This window comes from Lontra canadensis, unplaced genomic scaffold, assembly GCF_010015895.1.
Source record: "Lontra canadensis isolate GAN:19392208 unplaced genomic scaffold, GSC_riverotter_1.0 scaffold134, whole genome shotgun sequence".
Classification (NCBI taxonomy): domain Eukaryota; kingdom Metazoa; phylum Chordata; class Mammalia; order Carnivora; family Mustelidae; genus Lontra; species Lontra canadensis.
Genome location: NW_022631128.1, coordinates 2,578,597 through 2,599,709, shown reverse-complemented (window position 1 = coordinate 2,599,709; position 21,113 = coordinate 2,578,597). Strand labels below are relative to the sequence as shown.

The window sequence follows — 21,113 nt, the reverse complement described above, 5'->3', positions numbered from 1 at the left end:
CTTTTTGTTGCCTGAGCTCAAATGTTAAATGTTAAATAAAAATGTTGCAGTTCTAGAATAGATCCAACTTGGTCATATTACACTTTTTAAATGTATTGAATGTAGGCAGTGCTAGAGACTGAATGATTATGTCCCCTCACAAGCTGTATGTTGAAACGTAACCCCCAATGTGATGGTATTAGGAGGTGGGGGCCTTTAGGGGTGATTAGATCATGAGGGTGGAGCCTTCATGAATGAGATGAGTACCTTTATAAGAAACCCCAAAGAGTGGGCACATGGGTGGCTCAGGTGGCTTGGTTAAGCCACTACCTTCAGCTCAGGTCATGATCCTGGAGTCCTGGGATTGAGTCCCGCATTGGGCTCCATGGGTGGCTCAGGTGGCTTGGTTAAGCCACTACCTTCAGCTCAGGTCATGATCCTGGAGTCCTGGGATCGAGTCCCGCATTGGGCTCCCAGCTCTGCGGGGAGTCTGCTTCTTCCTCTGACCTTCTCCCCTCTCATGCTCTTTCTCTCTCAAATAAATAAATAAAATCTTTAAAAAGAAAAAAATAGAAACCCCAAAGAGTAACATTGCCCCTTCACTATGTGAAGACACCCCAAGAAGAGAGCCATCTATGAACCAGGACGTTGGTCCCCACCAGACTCCAAATCTTCAGGTGCTCTGATCTTCAACTTCCCAGCCTCTGGTGCTGTGAGAAATAAATGTTTGTTGTTTTCAAGCCACATAGTCTACACTATTTTGTTATGGCTGCCTAAGCAGACCAAGATAGGCAGCTGGTTAGTTTAAGGTATTTGTATATTTTCTTGAGATCTATAATATTCTTTTTTCACTCATCAAGTTTTAGGATCAAGATTCTATCAGCCCCATAAAACGAATTAGATGCTCCCTTTTATGGCACTCTGGAATTGCTTTTGTAAAATCAGAATTATTTGTTCCTTGAGTGTTTCACCAGTGAAGCCATCTGGGCCCAGAGTTTCTGTATGGGAAGACTTCCGGTTATAGGTTCTGTTACTTTAATGGTTATAGGACTGCTCAACTTTTCCTCTTTTTTTTTTTTTTGAGACAGTTTTGGCAAGTTACATGTCTGTAGTAATTTGAGTACTTTGTCCATTGTATCTAACTTTTCAATCCAGTTGGCAGAAAGTTGCCTTTTTGGACATTGAGCAAATAATCACATCAGTGGAAGACCACGGACACTTGTTTGCGCTTTTGATATTTGGCCAAGTGAGAATATCCTCATTGAAAGATGAAATGAGTGGGTGTTGAATTTGTTTTCAGTACCTGTTTTCCACTTCCAAACCTCTGCAATGCTATTCCTTCTGACTGGACTGCCCTCTCTTCCCCTCTACTATCTGCTGGATTCCTTCTCATTTTTTAACTCAGTTCAGGCACTATGCCCTCCCAAAAGGTTTCCAGAGTCCCCACACTGGGCTGAGCATATGTCCTGAAGCCCCCGTCACTGCTAATGAGCTAGTCACACTGTACTAAAATCCTTTCTCTGTATCTGTCTCTCCCACTAGACTATGAGATCCTTCCTTTGTGTCCTCAGAACAGAGAAGAGGTGGTCAGTCCACATTTGTGGAACTGACCCGAGCTTGTCACCACTGAATGCCCAGCTAGGCTCTCTAACCATGTCTCTATTTTCCCACATCCGTTTATTTGTTCCCTCATTTATTTCAATCAGCAGGCATTTATTGAGGACTTACTAGGTGCCAGGCCCTGTTCTAGAAGAGTGGCCAACAAGGAAAGAGGAAAACCAGGCAAGTGTGGTGTCCCAGAAACCAAGTAAAGAGAGATTTCAAGGTGGGGGAGACGACCAGCTGTGTCAAATGTTGCCAATAGGTCAAGGAAGATGAAATCTGGGATGTGGCTGTTGATGGACCAATCAAATATCATCAGGGATTTTTGCTGAAGTGGCTGGGCAAACAATCTGATTGGGGCTGTTTCAGAAAAGCAGGGGAGCCCTAGAGAAGAATGAAAGAAAGTTGGTGTAAAGTTTTGTTGCGAAGGCAAGTAAATAAATATATGGTGTTTTGTTGTGCTAATGCAGAGATTTTTATTTGCATGCAGTAAATATATCTATCCTTTCTTTCAAAGCTTCTGGGTTTCCTGTTTTGAGTTATAAAGGCAAAGTCTGTGGACAGCAACTGTGGTATGAATTCTTCACAGCACATTAACTCCTCTGTCCCTTCTGAGACCTTCCCAATCTTGGAGACAGAAGGGTCTCCTTCCTGGTGTCAAAGGCTTCTTTTTTTTTCCCAGGAACCTCAAAACCTTGTGACTTATTCGCAGCCAGTATTCCCACATCTACAGCTGACCACATCCACCGCCACAGCCGTGTGTTCGACACCAAACCCTCACATGGCAATCATTCTTCCTCCCTCCCTGGCAGAATATAGAAAAGACCAAAGGACCCGCCCCTCCAAAGACCACCAGACCACACAGGGCAGGACCATAAGGTGAGGTGACACGTACTGAAGCTGTGGCAGCAGACATGGCTATGTCCCACGGCCAACTCCCTACCCGCCCCTCCCATAGAACGGGACCACCCCACACACTCAGGCCCACACGGGAGAACACTGTACAGCAAGACACATCATTTCTCATAGAGCTCTATTGTGGCATATAATAATAGGTACTCTATATAAATTAAATTAAAAATAAAGCTCCAGCAGGTTGCACAGGTTGGCTGTTAATAAATATATCTCTGGGTAATTGTGCCCCAAGACCAGCTCACGACCACTCGCCCTCGTCCAGAGAATTATACAAAAATAAATACAGGCTTGGGTGGGGAGGAAGGGAGGACATGCCCAGTTCCTCTCTGAAAGTTATCTCACACCGTCCACCGTGCCCTGTTCCCCTCCACAGGCATCACCACAGGGAGCCCTGTGCCAACAAGTCCTCAAGGACGGGAAGGTGTCTCTCCAGTTGGGCATTCTCAGAAGCAAAAGACCCCTCACTATACAGGCCACACATCCTATCTGAACCCCCTGGGTGCAGTGCAGGGACGGCCTCTCTCCACACCCCAGAGAGGGGGGACGTCTGTTACTGCTGCACCCCATACAATCAGCCTCTACGAGAACCAGGCCAGAGAGAGGCACAGCGCAAGCACCAGGAGGGACATACCACTGTTCAGAGCCACAGGGACCACCACCAACACAGCCAGGACCCCCACAGTCTGGGTCAAGGGCCCCCACAGCTGGGGAGGCAATACACACACACTTTCTGCAGGGACTGCTAAGGTGGGAGACTTCTTTGGGGGCTCCAGGCTTGGGCCTGCACTCTCTTCATCCTGGGGGCTCATATGGGGCCTGGCCAGGCTAGAAGGACAGACTTCAGCCCCCGAGGGACTGAGGAGGGTCAAACTTTGCCCCCGTAGGACTGGAGCAGCTGGCTCCTTACCAGATCTAGGAACCAAGCTGTCTGCCCACTCAGTGGTAAACTCCATCCGGCCTTCTTTCTCCCCTGGGGGCCCGGTCACCCCAGCCATCACCCTATTTATGCGCAGAGAGTCGGCGTCCTTGCCCATCCCCTTTTCTGGAGCCCCAGCGAACTGACCCTCTGCACCCAGAACCACGGGGCTGTCACAGCCCGAGCCCTCTGCCCACGGGAGCCACACATCTCCCATAGTGGCTACCACAGGATGGACCCCTGAGAGGATTTCTGGAGGTGATTCCTTGGGGGTGTCCCCTTCTGGGCTGGAGGGTACAATGGAGAGTCCCTCTTCGCCCTCCCCCTCCTCATCAGGATCCTCAATGTCCTTGATAAGCTCCACACCACGCCCCAGCCGGGCATAGTGCAGGGTGATCTCCTCAGCCAGGGCGCTGTTCAGGGCCCGCTCGGGGCCAGGCCACTTCAAGATCAGGTCGCGGTCCGTGAGTATGCCCAGGGGATGGCTGGGGGATACTCCCCCATCTGTGGGGCCCTCCCCGCCACCTCCCACCCCACCTGCAGCCACAGCGGCCCGCAGGCGGCTCAGGTGGGACAGGTAGAGCTGCTCCAGCTCCTGGTCAATGGTGTCCTCACCAAGCAGCTCCTCTAACCCACCCACAACCTCCAGACCCCCAGGGGGTTCATCCATTAAGGCCCCCACCATGGAATCCTTTCGGCCCCCTCCATTCTCTTGCGATACTTCCCACGTGGCCTCCACCTGTTGCTGGCTGGGTTCCAGAAGAGGCCCGGCTGCCCCCTCACTTGCATCGGGCCCCGAGGCCTGGTCCCTGGGGGAGCCACCCAGGCCACAGAGAGAGGAAGAGGGGAGAATCCTGATGGCCCGTGCCTGGGGGACCTCTGTGAAAGCCACAGGCGGATTGCTTCTGGGGACGTCACCTTCCTCTGGGGGTTTGCCAGTCACTGTAACTTCAGAAACCTAGAGCCATTGGGAGGGGGGTAGGGCAGGAGGGGAGAGAAAGGAAGAGGAATGAAGTAGAGGAGGGGATGGGACAGGCAGAGACAGTGAGACTGGTGACAGCCCACACCCAGCCCCACCCGTGTTTCCAGGTACACCCTCCTTAAAGAGCCCTCTCTAATGCTCCAAATGCCAAAGCCTATGTCATCTTTATTAACATAACCAAATCAGATGGAGTAAAAGGGGACTTCCTGCAGATCATTAAGCTAAGGAAGGCAGTGGGCCCCAACATTTGGTGAATGGCTCTCCGTAAGTACTGTTGGCTGACCTCTAAAACAGATCCAGAATATCCACATGAATTCAGGTATTTTCTCTTTCAAAAACATTTATTTTGACAAGGCCTAGAAACAATGGCCTATCTAGCAGGAGGAAAGCACACGGAGCACCCAGATTCTAGTTTCTAAATACCATTCTCCCCTAAAAGGAACCAGAGCTTTCTAACTAAATGGCTGTGGGTAGGGTAAGTACAAAATGAGTCTCGGACACACTGTCATTCAAGAATCTGAAGAAGTGGTCAAAGAATGATGGGACTGTGTTCAAAAGGACTCTGGAACCAATGTAAACAAGTTCCTACTGACTGGAGAGAGTTCAATTTAAACATCAAAATGAGTAAATAGATGCAATGGGTGGAAACTTAACAAATATGTTTAAAATTCATGAGTTAGTAATAATACACCAAAACCAAAAATCCTTTAGTTGGTCACCTTTGGAGAAGTTCACTTCTTCTGAAAACTGGTAAATAAAAGGGAAAAAATTAAGCATTTATACAGCTTTTTCAATACAAATTATATACCCTCAAGGCAGCCAAACGGTTGATATGAGAACGTTTTTCCTTGGAAAAGAATTCCAGTTACTAAATGAAATGGGAATAAGAGAATTAAATAGAATCAATTCTAGTTAAATTAGTTTCATAATAATAGATGGTATTTAATAAATCAATTTAAAGTGGATTAATTGGATTTAATAGATCACATTAATTAAGTGGAATTAACATATTGATTTAAAAAAGAGTGAGAAATGTGTTTCCATACAATCAGCCAAAACCAGCCTGTGGGAAACTCTACAGGACAAACAAGGTTTCTTCAACAAACAAACTGCCAGAAAAGTGAGGGAGATTTTAAATCTAAAAAAGACCCATCCACCAAATGTAATGTGTTGACCTGGTTTGGATCCTATAACATCTATGAGATAAGGAAATTTGAACACTGATCAAATATTTGATGATACTAAGGACTAACTGTTGATCTCCTGAGGCATGATGCTGCATTGTGTTTTTTTTTTAAAGAGTGCTTAATTTTATGAGATACAAACTGAAATATTTGTGGATGAGATAATGTCTGGATTTCTTCCCAAAATAATTCCATAGGCAATTGCGGGGTGGGGCAGAGAGGGTATGGAAAAAGTAGGAATGGACATGTGCTGAAATTTGTTGAAGCTAGGTGACAGGAATATGTGAGTTCATTATACTAGTCTCTTTCCTTCTATATATGTTTGAAAACCTTTGTACTAAAACACACACATACACACATGCTCTCTCTTTCTTTCTAACATACATCTCCAGAATCTCTATCTCCCCTGTCATCTCTGGCATCAATTGCCCAGACCACTGCAGTTGCCTCCCCGTACGGTCCCCCTGCTTCTGCCCTCATTCCTACAGCCCACGGTCCTCACAGCAGCCAAAGGGAGCCTGTTAAATCCTAAATCAGATCATGGCCTTCCTCCGCTCACAACCTTTCCGTGGCTCCACTGTCACTCAGAGTAAAAGCCCGAGTTCTCTCCAAGGCCCACGAGATGCTATGTGATCTGTCTGACCTCACCTCCTGCTGCTCCCCAACGCCCCCCCCACCGCCGCTCACTGCTCCCTGCTGTTCCTCACACATTAGTCATGGCCCCGCCTGGGGGGGCTTTGCAGCTGCCTGGGATGTTCTTCCCCTAGTTACTCATGTGGCTCACTCTTACCTTCTCCAATCTTTGCTCAAATCTCACTTTCCATGAAGGCCTCGCCTGCTCTAAACTCACAAACCTTCCCCCCACCCCCATATGCATGCACATGTGCACGCACACGTGTATGACACACACACTCCCCATCCCTTTATTTTTTTCCTCAGCACTCATCATCACCTAAAACAGCATATATTTTAACTATTCTTTTGTTTTGTCATGTCTCACTCCACCAAAATGTAAGTAAGTCCCACGGAGACCTCTTTTTTGGTCGCTCCCAGCTTCCCAGTGCCCAGGATTGCTTGGCACAGGGCAAGCACTTGATAAGTGTTTGCTAACATAACAAAAGCTCGGGTGAATCCCGGCTGTCCACCCTCCGCCCTCAGGCTCTGCTTTGGGGGGACTCCCTCTGACCTAGGGTAGACCTGGAGCAAGCTGGCCCCCACCACCCAGTCTCCCACTGGGCTGTCCATCCAGAGGCCGCCAGGGCCTGCTTACCTGAAGCGTCATCTGAGGCCATGGGCGGAGAGGGGTGGGGGCCACCAGGGGACCCACTGACTCCTGGACATTAGGGCGCTCTGCTGGAGAGAAGAGAAGGGGTAGCGTTGGAGTGAAGCTGGTGTCCGGGCAGGCCAGGTTTAGTTAAGAAAGGCTACTCTTGGGGCGCCTGGGTGGCTCAGTGGGTTAAGCCGCTGCCTTCGGCTCGGGTCGTGGTCTCGGGGTCCTGGGATCGAGCCCCACATCGGGCTCTCTGCTCCGCAGGGAGCCTGCTTCCCCCTCACTCTCTGCCTGCCCCTCTGCCTACTTGTGATCTCTCTCTCTCTCTGTGTCAAATAAATAAATAAAATATAAAGAAGAAAAAAGAAAGGCTACTCTTTGGGCTACTTGGCTTTTTGTCTCTGAGGCTATCTGAGACAGTTGAAGGCAGAGGGGACCTCCTAATTCATATAGAGAAAACGGGGAGAAAGAAAGGAATAGTGCGCAGAAGCTGAAACCTCCACAGCCTGCCAATTGCTTACCCACAGCAGGGGTGCTGTCCTCTGACCTCCTCATCCTCAGCTCTTCCTCAGCGGGCCTGTCAGGGGCAAAGGGGAGAATGCATGGATCTGATGTCCCTGAGAGGCCAGTTCTGCCACCCACCGGCCCCTTCCGAGCCTCAGTGGCGGCCCACTCCCAAGGGACAGTGGCCATCTTCCCTTCTGCCACCTCTTTTTACCCAACCCTGATTGGAAAAGTCCCACAGACACATTGGGGAAATGCTGTGAAACACAGGAAAGCATAGCGAAGGGGGAAAAGTCACACATCAGCTAGAGGCAACCACTAGGACCATGAAGGACAAGTTAATTCCAGCTACTCTACAAAATCAACTTAGCTTCCGCAGACAATATTTCACAGCTGGCTTTGTCCGTGCAATGTCCGTGCAACCATATGAAGCATCACTATATGCTCTTGTCAACGCCTGAGATGGCCGTTTACCCTCACAGTGGCTCACCGTGACATCTGTAACCCACTCCCATCCTCCTGAGCAGCTCGCTTGTTGCCTTCATTCCGCTCTCACGAAGCAGACTCCAGCAGACACTACTGGGCATGGTTTACATGAGCATTTTGGATCATTTCCTTAGGGTATATTCCTAGCAGTAGAGGAACCCACTTTCTCCAAGAAAGGCCAGGTGAGGACTGTGGGACTCAGAAAAGCAGCAAAGAGGAGGAAGGAAGCAACTGGAGGACAGGAAGGAAGCCAGCAGAAAAAGGAAGTAGCCCAGGGTCACAAAGACCTGGGTCCCTCCACCAACATGTCCCCCGTCACCCAATCAACCTGGCCAACCCCCTAACCTTTCGGAGCCTCGCCCTCCTCACCTTAAAACGGAGCACAGGACAGTCAGGATATACACACCAAGCACAGGGCAGTCAAGGCCATCGAACCAGACACCAGGGTCTATCACGGAGCAGGGGGCTGAATCGACCGTGGGTATTCATTAAGGTTGGTCCTCCTCCACAACGCAAGTCAGGCCCCACCGTCTAAGTGGCATAAGGCAAGTGTATTTCACCCAGTCTCTCCCAGGGGTGGGGTCACAGGGATCATGGAGAAATTGCTGTTCTCATTCTCAGAAATGAGTACCAAATGTTTACAGATTAAGGCAAATGAGAGGGAAGCGTTAACAAAAACATGAGCAGAGGCGGAGAGGAGCTGAGGCAATTGCTCAGACCTTCTCGTTCCTAAAAGGTAATATGATGACATTGACATTTCTGCAGATGGTTGCAACTTTTTGAAAAACATAATTAATTGCCTCTCAGAAACCGGGGATCACTAGCTGACCTGAATAGAATACCTTCTATGATGTTCGGCACTGTTCTGGGTGCTTTCACATCTATTAACGCAGCCTCACAATAATCCTGTGAGGTAGGTACTTTTAATCCTGTGAAGTGGGTGGTAGTATTATCCGCATCTCACAGATAATGACGTGGAAGCTGAGGAAACGGCTCGAGGTCAGGCAGCAAGGACCAAAACCTAAGCCTTCTGGCTCCCATGTCTAAATCCAGGCTCTTGATCAACAAACTGCTGCTTCCTGGACAGGGGGCGGGGGAGAAACTGGGGTCTTACCCCAATGCCATCTCCCATCCTTTCCAGAAGTAGGTAGAGGGGGGGCAGCAATGACAGACAAGATCTCTCTCTCTTCATTCATTCAGGCTTTTCTTTGGACCTACCTTTTGCCCATATATTCATTCCCAGTTTCCCTGCCTTCGTGGGACATTTGACTAGGTGACCACCAGACACGGAAGTCGCGGCAAGGTCCCTCAGGGAGGAAATTTGAATCAGGTACATGGATCTAGAGTCTGGAAGCTCCAGAAGGGACTATCTGTCTTTCTCTATGGACTAGGGCTCGTGCATCCCACCAAAGGTATTTGAATCTGAATATTACCAGGCCCGGGAGTGAGTGACTCCAGAATCCTGGCCACCAACTCCCAAGCATCACAGAGAAGAAAGGGGGATTTGGAACAAACCAGTCTGGTCTTGCGCCAGTCCCCCCAGTAAGTTTAAAATCTAGGTCTTTGGACCTGTGGCCCAACATGATTTCTGAAGACTTCTTTTGCTGGCACAGTCCTTCGTTAGAGGAAAAAGTTAAGTTTCTAGAATCTTCTACAGCAAGCTTCTTCAAGAAGACCCACAAACATAAGGGTAGCCCTCCCTCCAAGGGGCAGGACTAGGCAAGCCGTCCCCTGCCATCTGGCCCAGTGCTGACATGTACAACCAGGCTCTGAAATACCACTCCAGAGTCCTAGATGTATTTGAGAGAGAAAAGGTGGGGTGGGGAGGGACACAGGATGCAGCCAACCAGAAGGAAAGGAATTCCACAGTTCAGCTTTAGGAAGGAGAGGAAAAACAAATACAAAACAAATCCCTCAGCCCCCAGAGCGTCTCTTCTGCAGCAGAGGAGCGTGAGAAGAGGGGGAGCTTCCAAAAATCAGGTCAAGCAATTCAGCCGATCCCAAGATCCACAAAGTCAGCAGAAGTACACAGGGCTCTCTCCACATCTCTGAAGTCAGAGAGATGAAAGCAGGAGGCACAAGCATTTATCGTTCATCTCCTCCAACGTGGGCCCTTTTCATTGATACACCAAGTCATTTGAAAACCTTCACATCTATCCTTCAAAGCAACACCCTTCCCTTTTTACAAATGCGGAAACTGAGGCTCAAGGAACCGTGTCTCTACACCCACTAACTACACACCACACTGATAACAATCCAAAGAAGGCTCCATTTTGAAGACTGTTCGAAACTGTGGGCTGAAAAAAAAAAAAAACCTAGATATCCTTGAACTGTCTTTCACAGTAAACATTCAGGGGCAGCTATGACTTTAATCAAAAGGAGGATAGTAAGAGAAATGGAGTACAAGTGTATACTGACTCACTGATCAGTAACAGAGAAGAGGGGTTCTTAGAAAAACTGGGAGGGAGGAGATTAAGAACAAAACTGTACCTCCAGGGTGCTTGCTAATTTTCGAGAAGGAAACCTGCTCTTTTGGCACCAGCCCCACAAATGCCACGTGCTATCTCCTCCAGGGCAAAACGCAGTAGTGGGCCAGGGGCAGGCCCGGGAACCTGGGCCCACACCCAGGATGCATCCTTGGGGTGTTCTCAAAAACTAGTTAAGACAGTGCAGCCTAAAAGGGACCACACCAGTCTCCTAGGTGTGAAATTCCTCCTGCCATCAGGAAATTCAACGACCGCTGACCTCAGACGACATGCGGGGAGACCGGAAGGTGAGATTTCATAAAGAGGTGCCGTCAGCCCCAGCCTGGGCCAGCCGAGACAGAACAAAATAGTTAATCACCAGAGTGCAAGCGGGGGAGGGCTGACAACCCCCAATGGGCGAGAACAAAGCAGACTCTCAGAGCAGTCACAGCACTGCAGCCGCCACCCCGAGTCCTCTGGGAGTACCCCCGACGCTGTTTTCAAAGAACTTGGCAAGCCCAAAGTGGGTCATGTGCTGAAACCCAAAGGGAAACTCAGCAGACCCCAGCTCCCATGCAGTCAACTCGAAGATAATGCTGACTCCCCAGGAGGTCAGGTGGCTTCAGAAACCTGCCCCACGATACTTGGAATCCCAGGATTCTGGTTACCCACCCAGCCATCTGCTTTCTGACAAGAACAGGGTTTGAAGCAGCTGTGAAAGCCACCACATTCTGGGGGGGCACTGCTCTGCCTTCCCCAGCTACGGTCTGTGTCAGTGTCAACTCTGGGACTCATAGCCCCTCCGGCGGGCTGGGAGGGAAGAGAGCAGTTTATCGTGGCCACGAACTTCTTTCATGGCAGGGACCTCATTCATTTGGCAGTGACCCCCAGTAAGAAATACATTTGACATCATAAGCCAGCACCCCCCATACATGTGTAAATATACAAAGTTATAGAAATCTGAAAAAGTTGTTCTTTGAGTGAAACAGCACTTACCTTTACTACGTGTTGTGACGCACACTATTTCCTATGCTACTTCTTTTTCTTTAATATTGGTTGGGATCCAGGAAACTGATTTCACAGTTCAATGAAGGGTTAGAACAGGTAACTTTGAATAATCTCAGCTCTGCCACCTACCAGCTGTGTGACCTGGAGCAAGTCACTTAACCTCTCGATGCCTCACTTTCCTCCTCCGTACGGAAGGTATAATGGTAATGGCCACCCCAGAGGGCTGTGGGGTAGACTGAGAAAATAGTGGAACATCGCCTATAAAGTGCTAACAAACAGCGATCCCCTCCAAATTCCCACTGAGGGAAATTGAGGCTCCGAAAAGGACAGCAACTTGCCTGACAATGCCCCACTGGTCAGACGCACCACCCAGCCTGGTATAGCCTTTAGGAACTGTGGAACTAGCGGAGGACCACCCTGGCCCAGAGCCCAGCTCCACCACTTCCATAGTGTGTGGCCTCAGTCCACATCCTTAACCATGATGCCCTACCAATTGTCGGTGGAGTACAAAAGGATCGCTTTCTCACTCAATCCTGACTTTCTGGACAACTAAGACGGCCCTTGGCCTGTCCTGTTTCAACTTTGTTTGTTCTGGTTTCGCCTAAGGCTGCCGACTCAGAGAGCAAGTTGTGTCCCCAACCATTCACCAACAGGTGACCTAAAAATCACTGAGGCCTTACCGTGCATCAGCCCAGTGACAGACCCTGGAGACACAAGGGGGAGCACACCCAACTAGCAAGCTGACAATTTCGTGTGGAGGAAGACATTTAAAAAAATAACTCACACTCATTCTTTCAACAAACATTTATTGAGCACCTGTTAAGTGCCAGGCACCGTGGCAGGCCCTGCAGAAATACAGAGGTGAACAAAAAGCAGACCATGTCCCTACCCCTCACGGAGCTTACAGTCTAAGAGGGCAGAGAGGGTCATCCAATAATCCCCTAATGAAGGTCTAACTACAAACTGAGGTCCGTGCCTTCAGGAAAGGAAGAATGCCCTGGAACAAAGGGCCCTGGCCCAGACTCTAGGGTCAGGATGGGCTTAGGATGCTTAGAAGGAAGATAAGCAAGGGAGGGGTCAGGGAGAGGCCGCTCAGGAACACTGCTGGGGAGGTAATGAATTTGATCTAGAACAGGGGACCCATCTTTGGGACACCAGCCAAGTGAGAGACACCGAGCCTGGCTATGTGAGCTGAAGGCAAGAGCAAGGAGAAGGGCCAGGGGGTTAAGAGGAAAAGCAGCAGAGCGTGGTCCCAAGGAAAGGGAGAGACCGTGTGTTAAGTAGGAATGCTCAGCAACTTCAAGAAGAAAACCAAAACCACCTCTGGAATCTGGTAGATGTGGGGGGCTGAAGCAAATGGAGAAGGAGAGTGTCAGCAACTCTTCAGAGAGGGGTCAGCACTGAAGAGGAAGGGGTGGTTAGGCGCTGGTCGGGAGCAGCAGGGACAGAGGGGAGGTCAAAGGACAGGTTTTTCAGACAGTAGAGATGCTAACATGTATAAAGGCCAAAAGAGAGGATCAGCGAGGGGGGCCAACAAAGCTGCCAGGAGAGAAAGTGTCAAGTTCTGGAGCAGGTGGCAGAAAATGGAACTTGCAGAGCACAAATGGGGAGACTGGCCTGAGGCAGTAAAAGGGGCCCCTCCTCCCCTGTAACACAAAGGAGGGAACTTAGTTTGCACGCTGGGGGGCTGTGAGCTATGGGGAGTTCCATCCTTTCAGGTTCTTTTTGTTTTTTGAAGCAGGAAGTAAAGTCTGAAGGTAAAGAACATTTGAAAAGAGTCACAGCAAGGGGGAGACAAGAGTGGATCAGAAAAATAGAATAGGACTGCCAGGCGGGGTGGGAAATGATCTTAAAGTTGTGGCAACACACACCTGTTCTGCTACATGACATTTTCAGGCAGGGCTCGGCTGATCCACACTATAAAAACATCAGGGCCATGCTAAGAAAACATCAGAATGTTGGGACGGACAAGCTTTCCAGGGGAAGAACTCTTAGAACTGAGGGATCAAAACGAAGAGACCGCAAGGAGTACAGGATCAACATTCCTGGTGATGGAAAACAGCATGGGCAAAGGCCCTGAGGCAGTAAGGGGCAAGGCACCTTGTTAAGACCACAGTGACAGGAGCTCAGAAGGCAGAGGATGGTGGGATGTGAGACTAGCAGCTGTGGAGGACAGACTGGGGGACAGGGCAGGGGGATGCTGGAAGGCCATGCTGAGGCTTTCTTGGTCTTTCTAAGAGGAACAGGACACCTCCTAAGGGTGTTAAGCCAAGGCAGACCAGGAGGGTTCCTCCCAACACCAGCCCTAGGGCTCTGGACTCTGGGAGCCTCAGTTTGCTCATCCAGGAAAGAGGGATAAAAACAGTCTCTCTCAAGGCGAATACTGAAAGGATTAGATGAGGCCTTTGCACGCGAACCCTCAGCAAAACGCCCAGCACAGAGTAGGGTCTCTGCCAAGCGTCAAACACCAAGCCCTCCATCCCTGCCTCTCCCACCCAGTTCCACCACAAAACCCTCGACAGCTTAGTGCCAGTCTGCGTCTTTTTCCCTGTTTGAACCTAGCACCGTGCCCAGCACATAGTAGGCCCTCAACAAATGCTTGTTGATGGATCATCTCGAAGCCTAAGTGTTATCAAAAGCCTGGTCCCATAGACTTCCCCTGTGCCCCCACCTGACGTGGCCATGCCCAGTTGGGGCGGGGGTGGGGGGGGCGGCGGCTGCGGCCAGCACTTCTGAACAAGGCCCTCTACCACAGGGCTCCCACACGTTCAGCCTATCCCCTGCGACCAGCTACCGGTTCCCAAGAGGGCTGGGTCGCAGGGGCAGCTGTTCTTCAACAGTGCTCCAAGTCCCGGGCAGCACACAGCTTTTAAAACAATAATAAGTTGAAATGTACTCGCCAAGAAAGCCACCGACCTACAAAGAAAATCTTACCGCTGATCTTGCAATGAGCACCAACCTCCCCTTTGCAAGAGCTGAGATCAAAAGATAAAGAAGCTATCAAAAAGCCATCTGCCCACTTAAAATAATATCACAAGTCATGTTAGGAACCACAGACCCGGGGCCAGATACCAAAACAATTGTCTGAACGAGCTGCTTCAATTTCTCCTTAAAACCACCCATGTATTTTAAAAGAAAAACACCCTCTCCACCCACCTTGGCCCTGCGAGCTTTTGATTTCTCTGGTTCTCTTCCTTTAACACTCTAAAATGACCAAACTCTGGCTACCCAAACTGTCACATCTTACAGACAGGGCTCCCATGCAGCCACCTGGGAAGACAACTTGGGAAAAGTGACAGAAATGAAGGCGCTTCTGGGAACCAGGACCACTCCAAACCTTGATCTGGGTGATGGCTACGCGAGCATATGTATGTAAAAATCCACTAAGCCCTATACTTAAGATCACTACACTGTGTAAAGGGATACCTCCAAAAAGCAAAGAGACAGAAAAGAGCGAGAAAGAGAGAAAGAGAGAGAGAAAAGGAAAGCAAACCCCGCTGGGAACACCAGAAATGAGATGCAGAATTCTTCCCGAACCCTGTCAGAACTTCCAGAGTAGTTAAAAAAAAAAAAAAAGTCCCCAGCATGTCCTCCCTGGCATTGTCACTCCCTGAGCTACCTCAGTATCCCCCTTTATCAAATGCACATAACCAGAGCGCCTGTACCACAGAGCACACACAGCAGGACTCAGGAGAGAACAGACTTGAAGCTCTCAGCATACAGCTCAGTAAATGCTGACCACTACTCTCTTCCACGGCTACCACCATCCTTCAGTGCCTTGCCCATGTTTGCTGTGTTCAATCCAAAGTGACTGTCATTCCCCTTTAGCAGATGAGAAGACTGAGGCTTACAGATGAAGAAACTGAGGCAAGGCCACACAGTAGGTGATGGGCAGAGCCGAGTTTGGGAGGGGTATCCACGGAACTGTATGTGTGATTCCCTAAACATAAACACTAGCTAACACTTTCTGGCACTGCTATGAGCCAGATTTGGTTCTGAGTGCTTTTACTCGTCTCCTCTGAAGTAGGTGTAATTATCTGTTTTACAGGTGAGGGTACTGAGGCATGGTGCGGTTAAATGAGTTAGCCAAGGTCACAAAGCCAACAGACAGCAAGGCTGCAATTTGAACCAAGGCACTCTGATGTCAGAATCCATTCTCTTAACACTGTAAGGGAAGGCATGCTGCCTGGCCCCCTTACACTAAGTCTCAGGTTACTGTGGGCTCACAGGTCCGTAAGTGGGTACTTGCCTGCCTGCTCACACACCTGGGCACGCCTGCCCACCAGCCCTAAGCTAGACCTTTCTGAATCACTCACTCACAGCCTAAGGCCTTGCCAGGACCACAAACATCTTGCTGCAGCCTGAGGCTTCTGATCAAGCATATACAAGGTCCAGAACGCATTTTCCCATTCCCATTTCCAGTCCTTCCCAGAGGCAGGGAAATGTGTGCATTTCCCACACACGCACAAAGACTCTACTTCTCCCAGACTAGACTTACGTGACCCCGTCCCCCAAAAGAATCAGGCCTAGCTGCTACCTTCAAAGAGCTCCTAGCTTGACTGAGAAAATCTAGTCTCCTATGATGCCTCCTGGGGTTAAGTGGCTCCTTCTCCCAGGCTCCGAATGGTCACAGGCAAAAACAAAGGACAAGAGCTTCAAGTCCAGGCCCATCTGGTTCTGCCTCTGCCAGAGCCACTGCTTCCCTGTGAGAGCAGAGACTCAGTCCCTCAATCCTGCAGGAGACCTCGCACTGGACTAGAACATAACAGTAAAGAGATGCACAGGCTTCAAGGTCAGCCATGGTGGAATTGGAAAAGCCAGGCGCCATCACTTCCTCAACCAGTTTCTCCCTCTGGAATCCCAGTTTGCTGTTCTGTCAAATGGGGATCAGATCCCCTGTCCCCCACTGGTAAAGCCCTTGGTCTACCCTACTAGATCACTGAAGTTCTGTCCACTGCAGCACACAGCTCATCATTCACACCAAGCTCATTCTCACCTTAGGACCTCTGTCCTCAGCTCCCTCTGCTCCCATACCTGTGCATAACCACTCCTCCTCTATCATTCAGGACTCAGTTTAAATGGCACCTCCTCAGAAAAGTCCTCCTTATTCCCTTTTCTACAAACTCTCCCCACCCCACCCCCATACCTGCACATGACTCTTCTGATCATCCAGGACTCACCTCTTTAAAGGCCTTCCCTGAACATTCTAAAGCATCTATTCCCTCCAAACTATCGCCTTACCCTATTTCACTTTACTCTCAGCAACTAATCTTATCCCTCTGTATCTTATCTGCTTGTTTTTTTTTCTTTCAAACCATCTCCCAGAGGAGCCTACATGATCCTTGAGGGTAGGGAAGATGTCTGTCTCCTTCAGGGTTTTACCGGGGAATTCAATAAATGAATGAAACCCCAGTAATTAAAACAGAGCCTAGCACATGTTTGGCCTCCGTTACTCTAACTGACTGAATGCGCCCTCCTCCCTGTCCTGGAGAGCAGGCCTGAGGGGGTTCCAGGGTCGGGATGCTTGTCCTCCATCCTAGACACAGCCCTGCGTTGGCGGAGGTGGCGCTGGCAGACATTACCTGCGCCTCACCGGCTTCATGCAGCTCTTCAGCTGCCTGGCCTCAGCCTCCACGGGACCCTGGCACTCGGGCTGTGGCTCCAGCTGCTGCAGCTGCTGCTGCTGGGGCAGCCCTTCAGCATCAGTGGGTGTGGGAGCGGGTGCGATCCGGAGCAGGACTGTGTAGTTGCGGCCTTGGTTGTTGGCCCAGAAAGTGCCCTCGGGGGTCTCATAGCGCACCACGAAGTCCAGGCGCGCCCCATCGCCCGCGCCCTCAGCAAAGGGCAGCTGGAAGGCAAAGCGGTCAGTGCGGCCGCCGTCGTCGGGCGAGGAGGCGGACGCCTGGCCAAGGCCCAAGCCCAGGCCCAGGCCGGGATCCAGGATGGGATCTCCTGCTCCTGGTCCTCCCGCTCCTGCCCCCGGCGGGCTGCGCGGGACGTAGCGCGCTGGGTGGTCGCAGAAGGAAGCCCAGCCGTCGTGTGAGGCCCGCACGTGCACCGCTTTCTCGAAGGAGCGGTTCAGCACGCGTACCAACCCGCGCAGCACCGGCGGGCGCCCCCCAGGCACCCACACCCCGGCACCCCCGGGGACCGCTCCGGGAGGCGGCAGCAGCGCCTCCAGCTCCACCATGACGCGCCCCAAGCGCTCCAGACGGCCCGGCGCGGGCGGCAGCGAAAATGTGGGCACCAGGTAAAACCCCCCGCCAGCGGGGACGGGGCACAGCGGCGAGGGCGCAGGGCAAGCCTCCTCTTCCTCCTCCCCTTCATCCCCATCCTCGCCATCGTCGTCCTCGTCAGCCCCGCCGCCGTCGCCATCTTGCCCGGCCGCCGCCGCCATCTTGCCCGCCCCGGGCCCGCCCCACGGCCGGTAGCGGCGCAGCTGCGCCAGCGGCAGCCCCAGGGCCTCGTCGGCGAACAGCACTCTCCGCGGGGCCACCGCCGCCTCAACAGAAGTGCGGGGCTCGCCCGCGGCCGGCGAGGGGGGGCGCGGGATGCCGCAGCGGGGGCTCCACAGGGGCCGGGCGCGCCATATCGGCGGCGGCGGCGGCACCGACGGCACCGGTGGCGGGACCGGCGGGGGCAGGGCCTGAAGGGGCGGGCAGCCAATGGGAAGGCCAGCGCGGGGGGGTTACGGCTCACGGGGGGTGTAGGCGGTGAGAGGAAGACAGGTAGAGCAGAAAGCCAATAGGGAGCCGCGCCTGGATGACGTAGCGGGGAAGCGAGTGCAGGAGAAGCACGCAGCCAATGGGGATGCCCGAGAGTGGGCGGTGCAGGAGGCGGGATGATCAGGGAATCAATGGGGAGGCCTAAATGGGGGGTGGTGCGGGGTCCGGGATGGAAGGAGCCGTAGGACTGCTAGTGGGGGAGTGTGAGCGGGAACGGCATGTGTGCGGCGGGGAAAATGGAACGACTGCAGGCGATGGGGGCAGCGGGGAGCGAACGGAGCGGCCAGAAAACCAGGAGATCCCTTGGTTGCGTAGGCGCCGGGACGCGAAGACAGAGGCCGCGAATAGCCAATGGAGAGCCACGCGCCGGTGGCGTAGAGGAGATGACGAAAAGATAATGGCTACAGCGGGCCAGTGGGGGAGTCGTGTGAGCTTGCACTCTGCCTTCAAGAGGCGGTGCTAGGGCTGAACTAACGAATACGAAGACTAGAAAGAGACCCAAGGGGCGGTGTAAGAACAGCCTCAGAGACGGGAATGGAGGGGCAGGGCCAATGGGAGTGGACGGTGAAGGCTGGAGCCAGGAGGAGAGATGGTTGATAGCCAATGAGGGACCCAGAATGAAGGCAGTTGAGACCTCAAAGGGCAGTGCTCGCACGAAATGAACCAATATGCAAAGGCTGCAAAGTCTAGCGGACTGGAAGGACACGGAGGAGGATCCGCCGAGAGCAAAGCCAACCGGGGTGTTGGAGGTTGTGTGAAGTATGAACAGCCAATAAAGAGGCCAAAGGAGGGGATCTGGGCTGTGCGGTGGTTGGGCCAGAGATCCATAGAATGCACGCAGTTATTGGGAAGAGTATGCCTCTTGTGGTTGGACTCACCATCTCCTTAGCCCTTCGTGTCTTCTCATTGCCCCAGAGCTGTGAATGCCTAGAGTCCCTGAAGACCTAGACTGCACCCTAGTGTGAGGTCGAAGAAAGCAAAACGGACTCTCCTGTCACAGTTACTGGGTCTTCCCTGCCCACCTCGGATCCTTTGCTTGAGCAATGCCACTAGCCAAGAATATTCTTGGTTGTCACCCTCAGCATTCTCCGGGACTTGTCACCATTGTTGAAGAATGGCCAAATGAAAAATTGACCTCTTCTGGAAAATGAGCTTTTTCTGACTTCAGCTCAGCAAAACACTGAGCCTGACTGTATGCCACCAGGAGTTGGCTGAACACATTGGCAGATGTCTAATGTAATCACAAACCAAAGTCCTACCTTTCTTGCCCCACTGGCACTCCACATCCCAAAGTGGCCCCACTTCCCTCTTTCTGTCCCCCATCTCTGCTCCTGCTGTTTCCTCTGCCACAGGCGCTGCTCTGGCTTCCTCATTCACTCTCCTTTGAGGTCCTGCCTCCTGTGGGAACTGAAATGTAGCTTTGGTCCACTGAGTATGACCCTTCATAAATTCCCCCTCCCTCCTGGGAGGGTTTTCTGAACACCAACTGTATGCAAGGTGCTGACATGCGACATCCTGAGGAGAGAGGAGGTCCCCCCCACCCCGTAACCTCCCCCTTCTCAGGTCTCAGTGTCCAGGGTGGGGTCACGGATCAGGAAGGAATATGTTCACTTGCAAGCAACAGAGGGAAAAAAAACACAAAAGAGTAGGGCTTAAACAAGATAGACTTGGAGGGTTTTTTTTCTTACTTCTAGTTAGGGCATTATCTGTGTCCTGGTCTGGCCCCAAGACTCTCATCCTTCAGCAAATTCTGTGTGCTCTCCATTCAAAATGTTTCATGAATCCAGCCTCTCCTCCCCACTCCACTGCCAATGCCTTCATCAGTCACTGGATTACTGCAGTAGCTTCCTTGTGTCTGATGCCCCTGCTTCCATCTTCACTCCTATAGTCTGTTCTATACTCAGCAGTCAGAGGGATCCTGTTAAATCCTAAGGCAGTTCATGTCGCCTCCTTACTCACAACCCTCCTGTGGCCTCCTCCTCACTCAGAGCAAAAGCCAAAGTCCTTACAATGGGCTACAAGGTCCTACAGGGTCTAACCCCCATAACTCCTTTCTGACCTCACCTTCTCCCCCTCTTCCTTTTGCTCACGCCACTGTAACCACACCGACCACCTTCGTAGACCTCGAGCAAATCACACACACCCACTCAGGGCCTTTGAGCTGGCTGTTCCCTCTGGAACCACTCAGGTATCTCCGTGGCTCCATCCCCCGAGTCTGCCCAAGCCCCCTGCCCCCATTCTCTGGGGACTTTCATGGACCTGTCTGTGTACTCCTGTGTACTCTCCCCCAGAAGCCTTCCACACAAGAGGATATAGTCCAGTACGGAGAGGAGGTGGTGACCTCTGCCCTTCTCTGTCCACCTGACCCCCCAGCTCTTACTCTGCAAGGGTCCCAGCTCTCAGCAGCAGCAGCAGCATCACCTCACCCGAGCCCCACTCAAGTGGCCTCCTGGTCCCTGGGCCCCTGGGGCACCAGCCTAACTCAGTCATCCCTCTACTTCTCTGGCCACTCCTCTTCTGGTGCCGATGACAGTAAGGGAGAGATGGTCTAGGGAGGGTATACCTCTGACCTTATAAAAGAAAACCAGTCCCCTCTCTCAAGAGGGGACAGGTCCTGGAGCAAGAAATGAGGCCTCCACCTCGAGAACTGGCCTAGTTTATGGTTACACAGGAAGTATAAGTAACGTTCAGACCCAAGTCCAGGCAGAGCAAGGGGTCATTGGGCCTGGAAACATCCCTAAAGGCAGCTCCCCAAAATGCTTTCCTGACCAAAAAGCGCCGCACACCCTCTTGCTCCCAACCACATACCACACCTGTTAAGCCTGTGCAAGCCTCCAGCCTGAGGACCTCATCCCACTTTGGTGCCTCCTCTGGCTGCCCAGCACACACGGGCCATCTCTGGGTCTCAGACGTGTCCCACCAACCTAGAAACCTCAACCAGTGAAAGTTTTGTTTTGAACTAATGGTAGGGAGGGTTGGGTTTTTTTTTTTTTTTTTTTTTTTTTGGCTTGTTTGTGTTTATATATATATATATATATATATATATATATATATATATTCACTTTTTTTTCTTATCT

The 21,113-nt window shown here is 51.4% G+C and overlaps 2 protein-coding genes across 2 annotated transcripts in view; one reads left to right on the top strand and one right to left on the bottom strand.

Annotated features, from left to right (window-relative positions):
• Positions 1-2,597: 2,597 nt before the first annotated feature.
• Positions 2,598-17,916, bottom strand: PPP1R3F (protein phosphatase 1 regulatory subunit 3F). The gene is given in 5 exon segments (XM_032843050.1): positions 2,598-4,370; positions 6,849-6,931; positions 7,370-7,425; positions 16,894-17,855; positions 17,857-17,916. Coding segments are annotated over 5 exon segments (2,442 nt in total). The 5' UTR covers positions 17,902-17,916; the 3' UTR covers positions 2,598-3,074.
• FOXP3 (forkhead box P3) overlaps positions 17,478-21,113 on the top strand; it is an 18,710-nt gene continuing 15,074 nt past the window's right edge. Inside the window, exon 1 of the mRNA XM_032843051.1 lies at positions 17,478-17,561. The gene's annotated coding sequence lies outside the window, so the exon portion shown is untranslated. The remainder of the gene's footprint in view (positions 17,562-21,113) is intronic.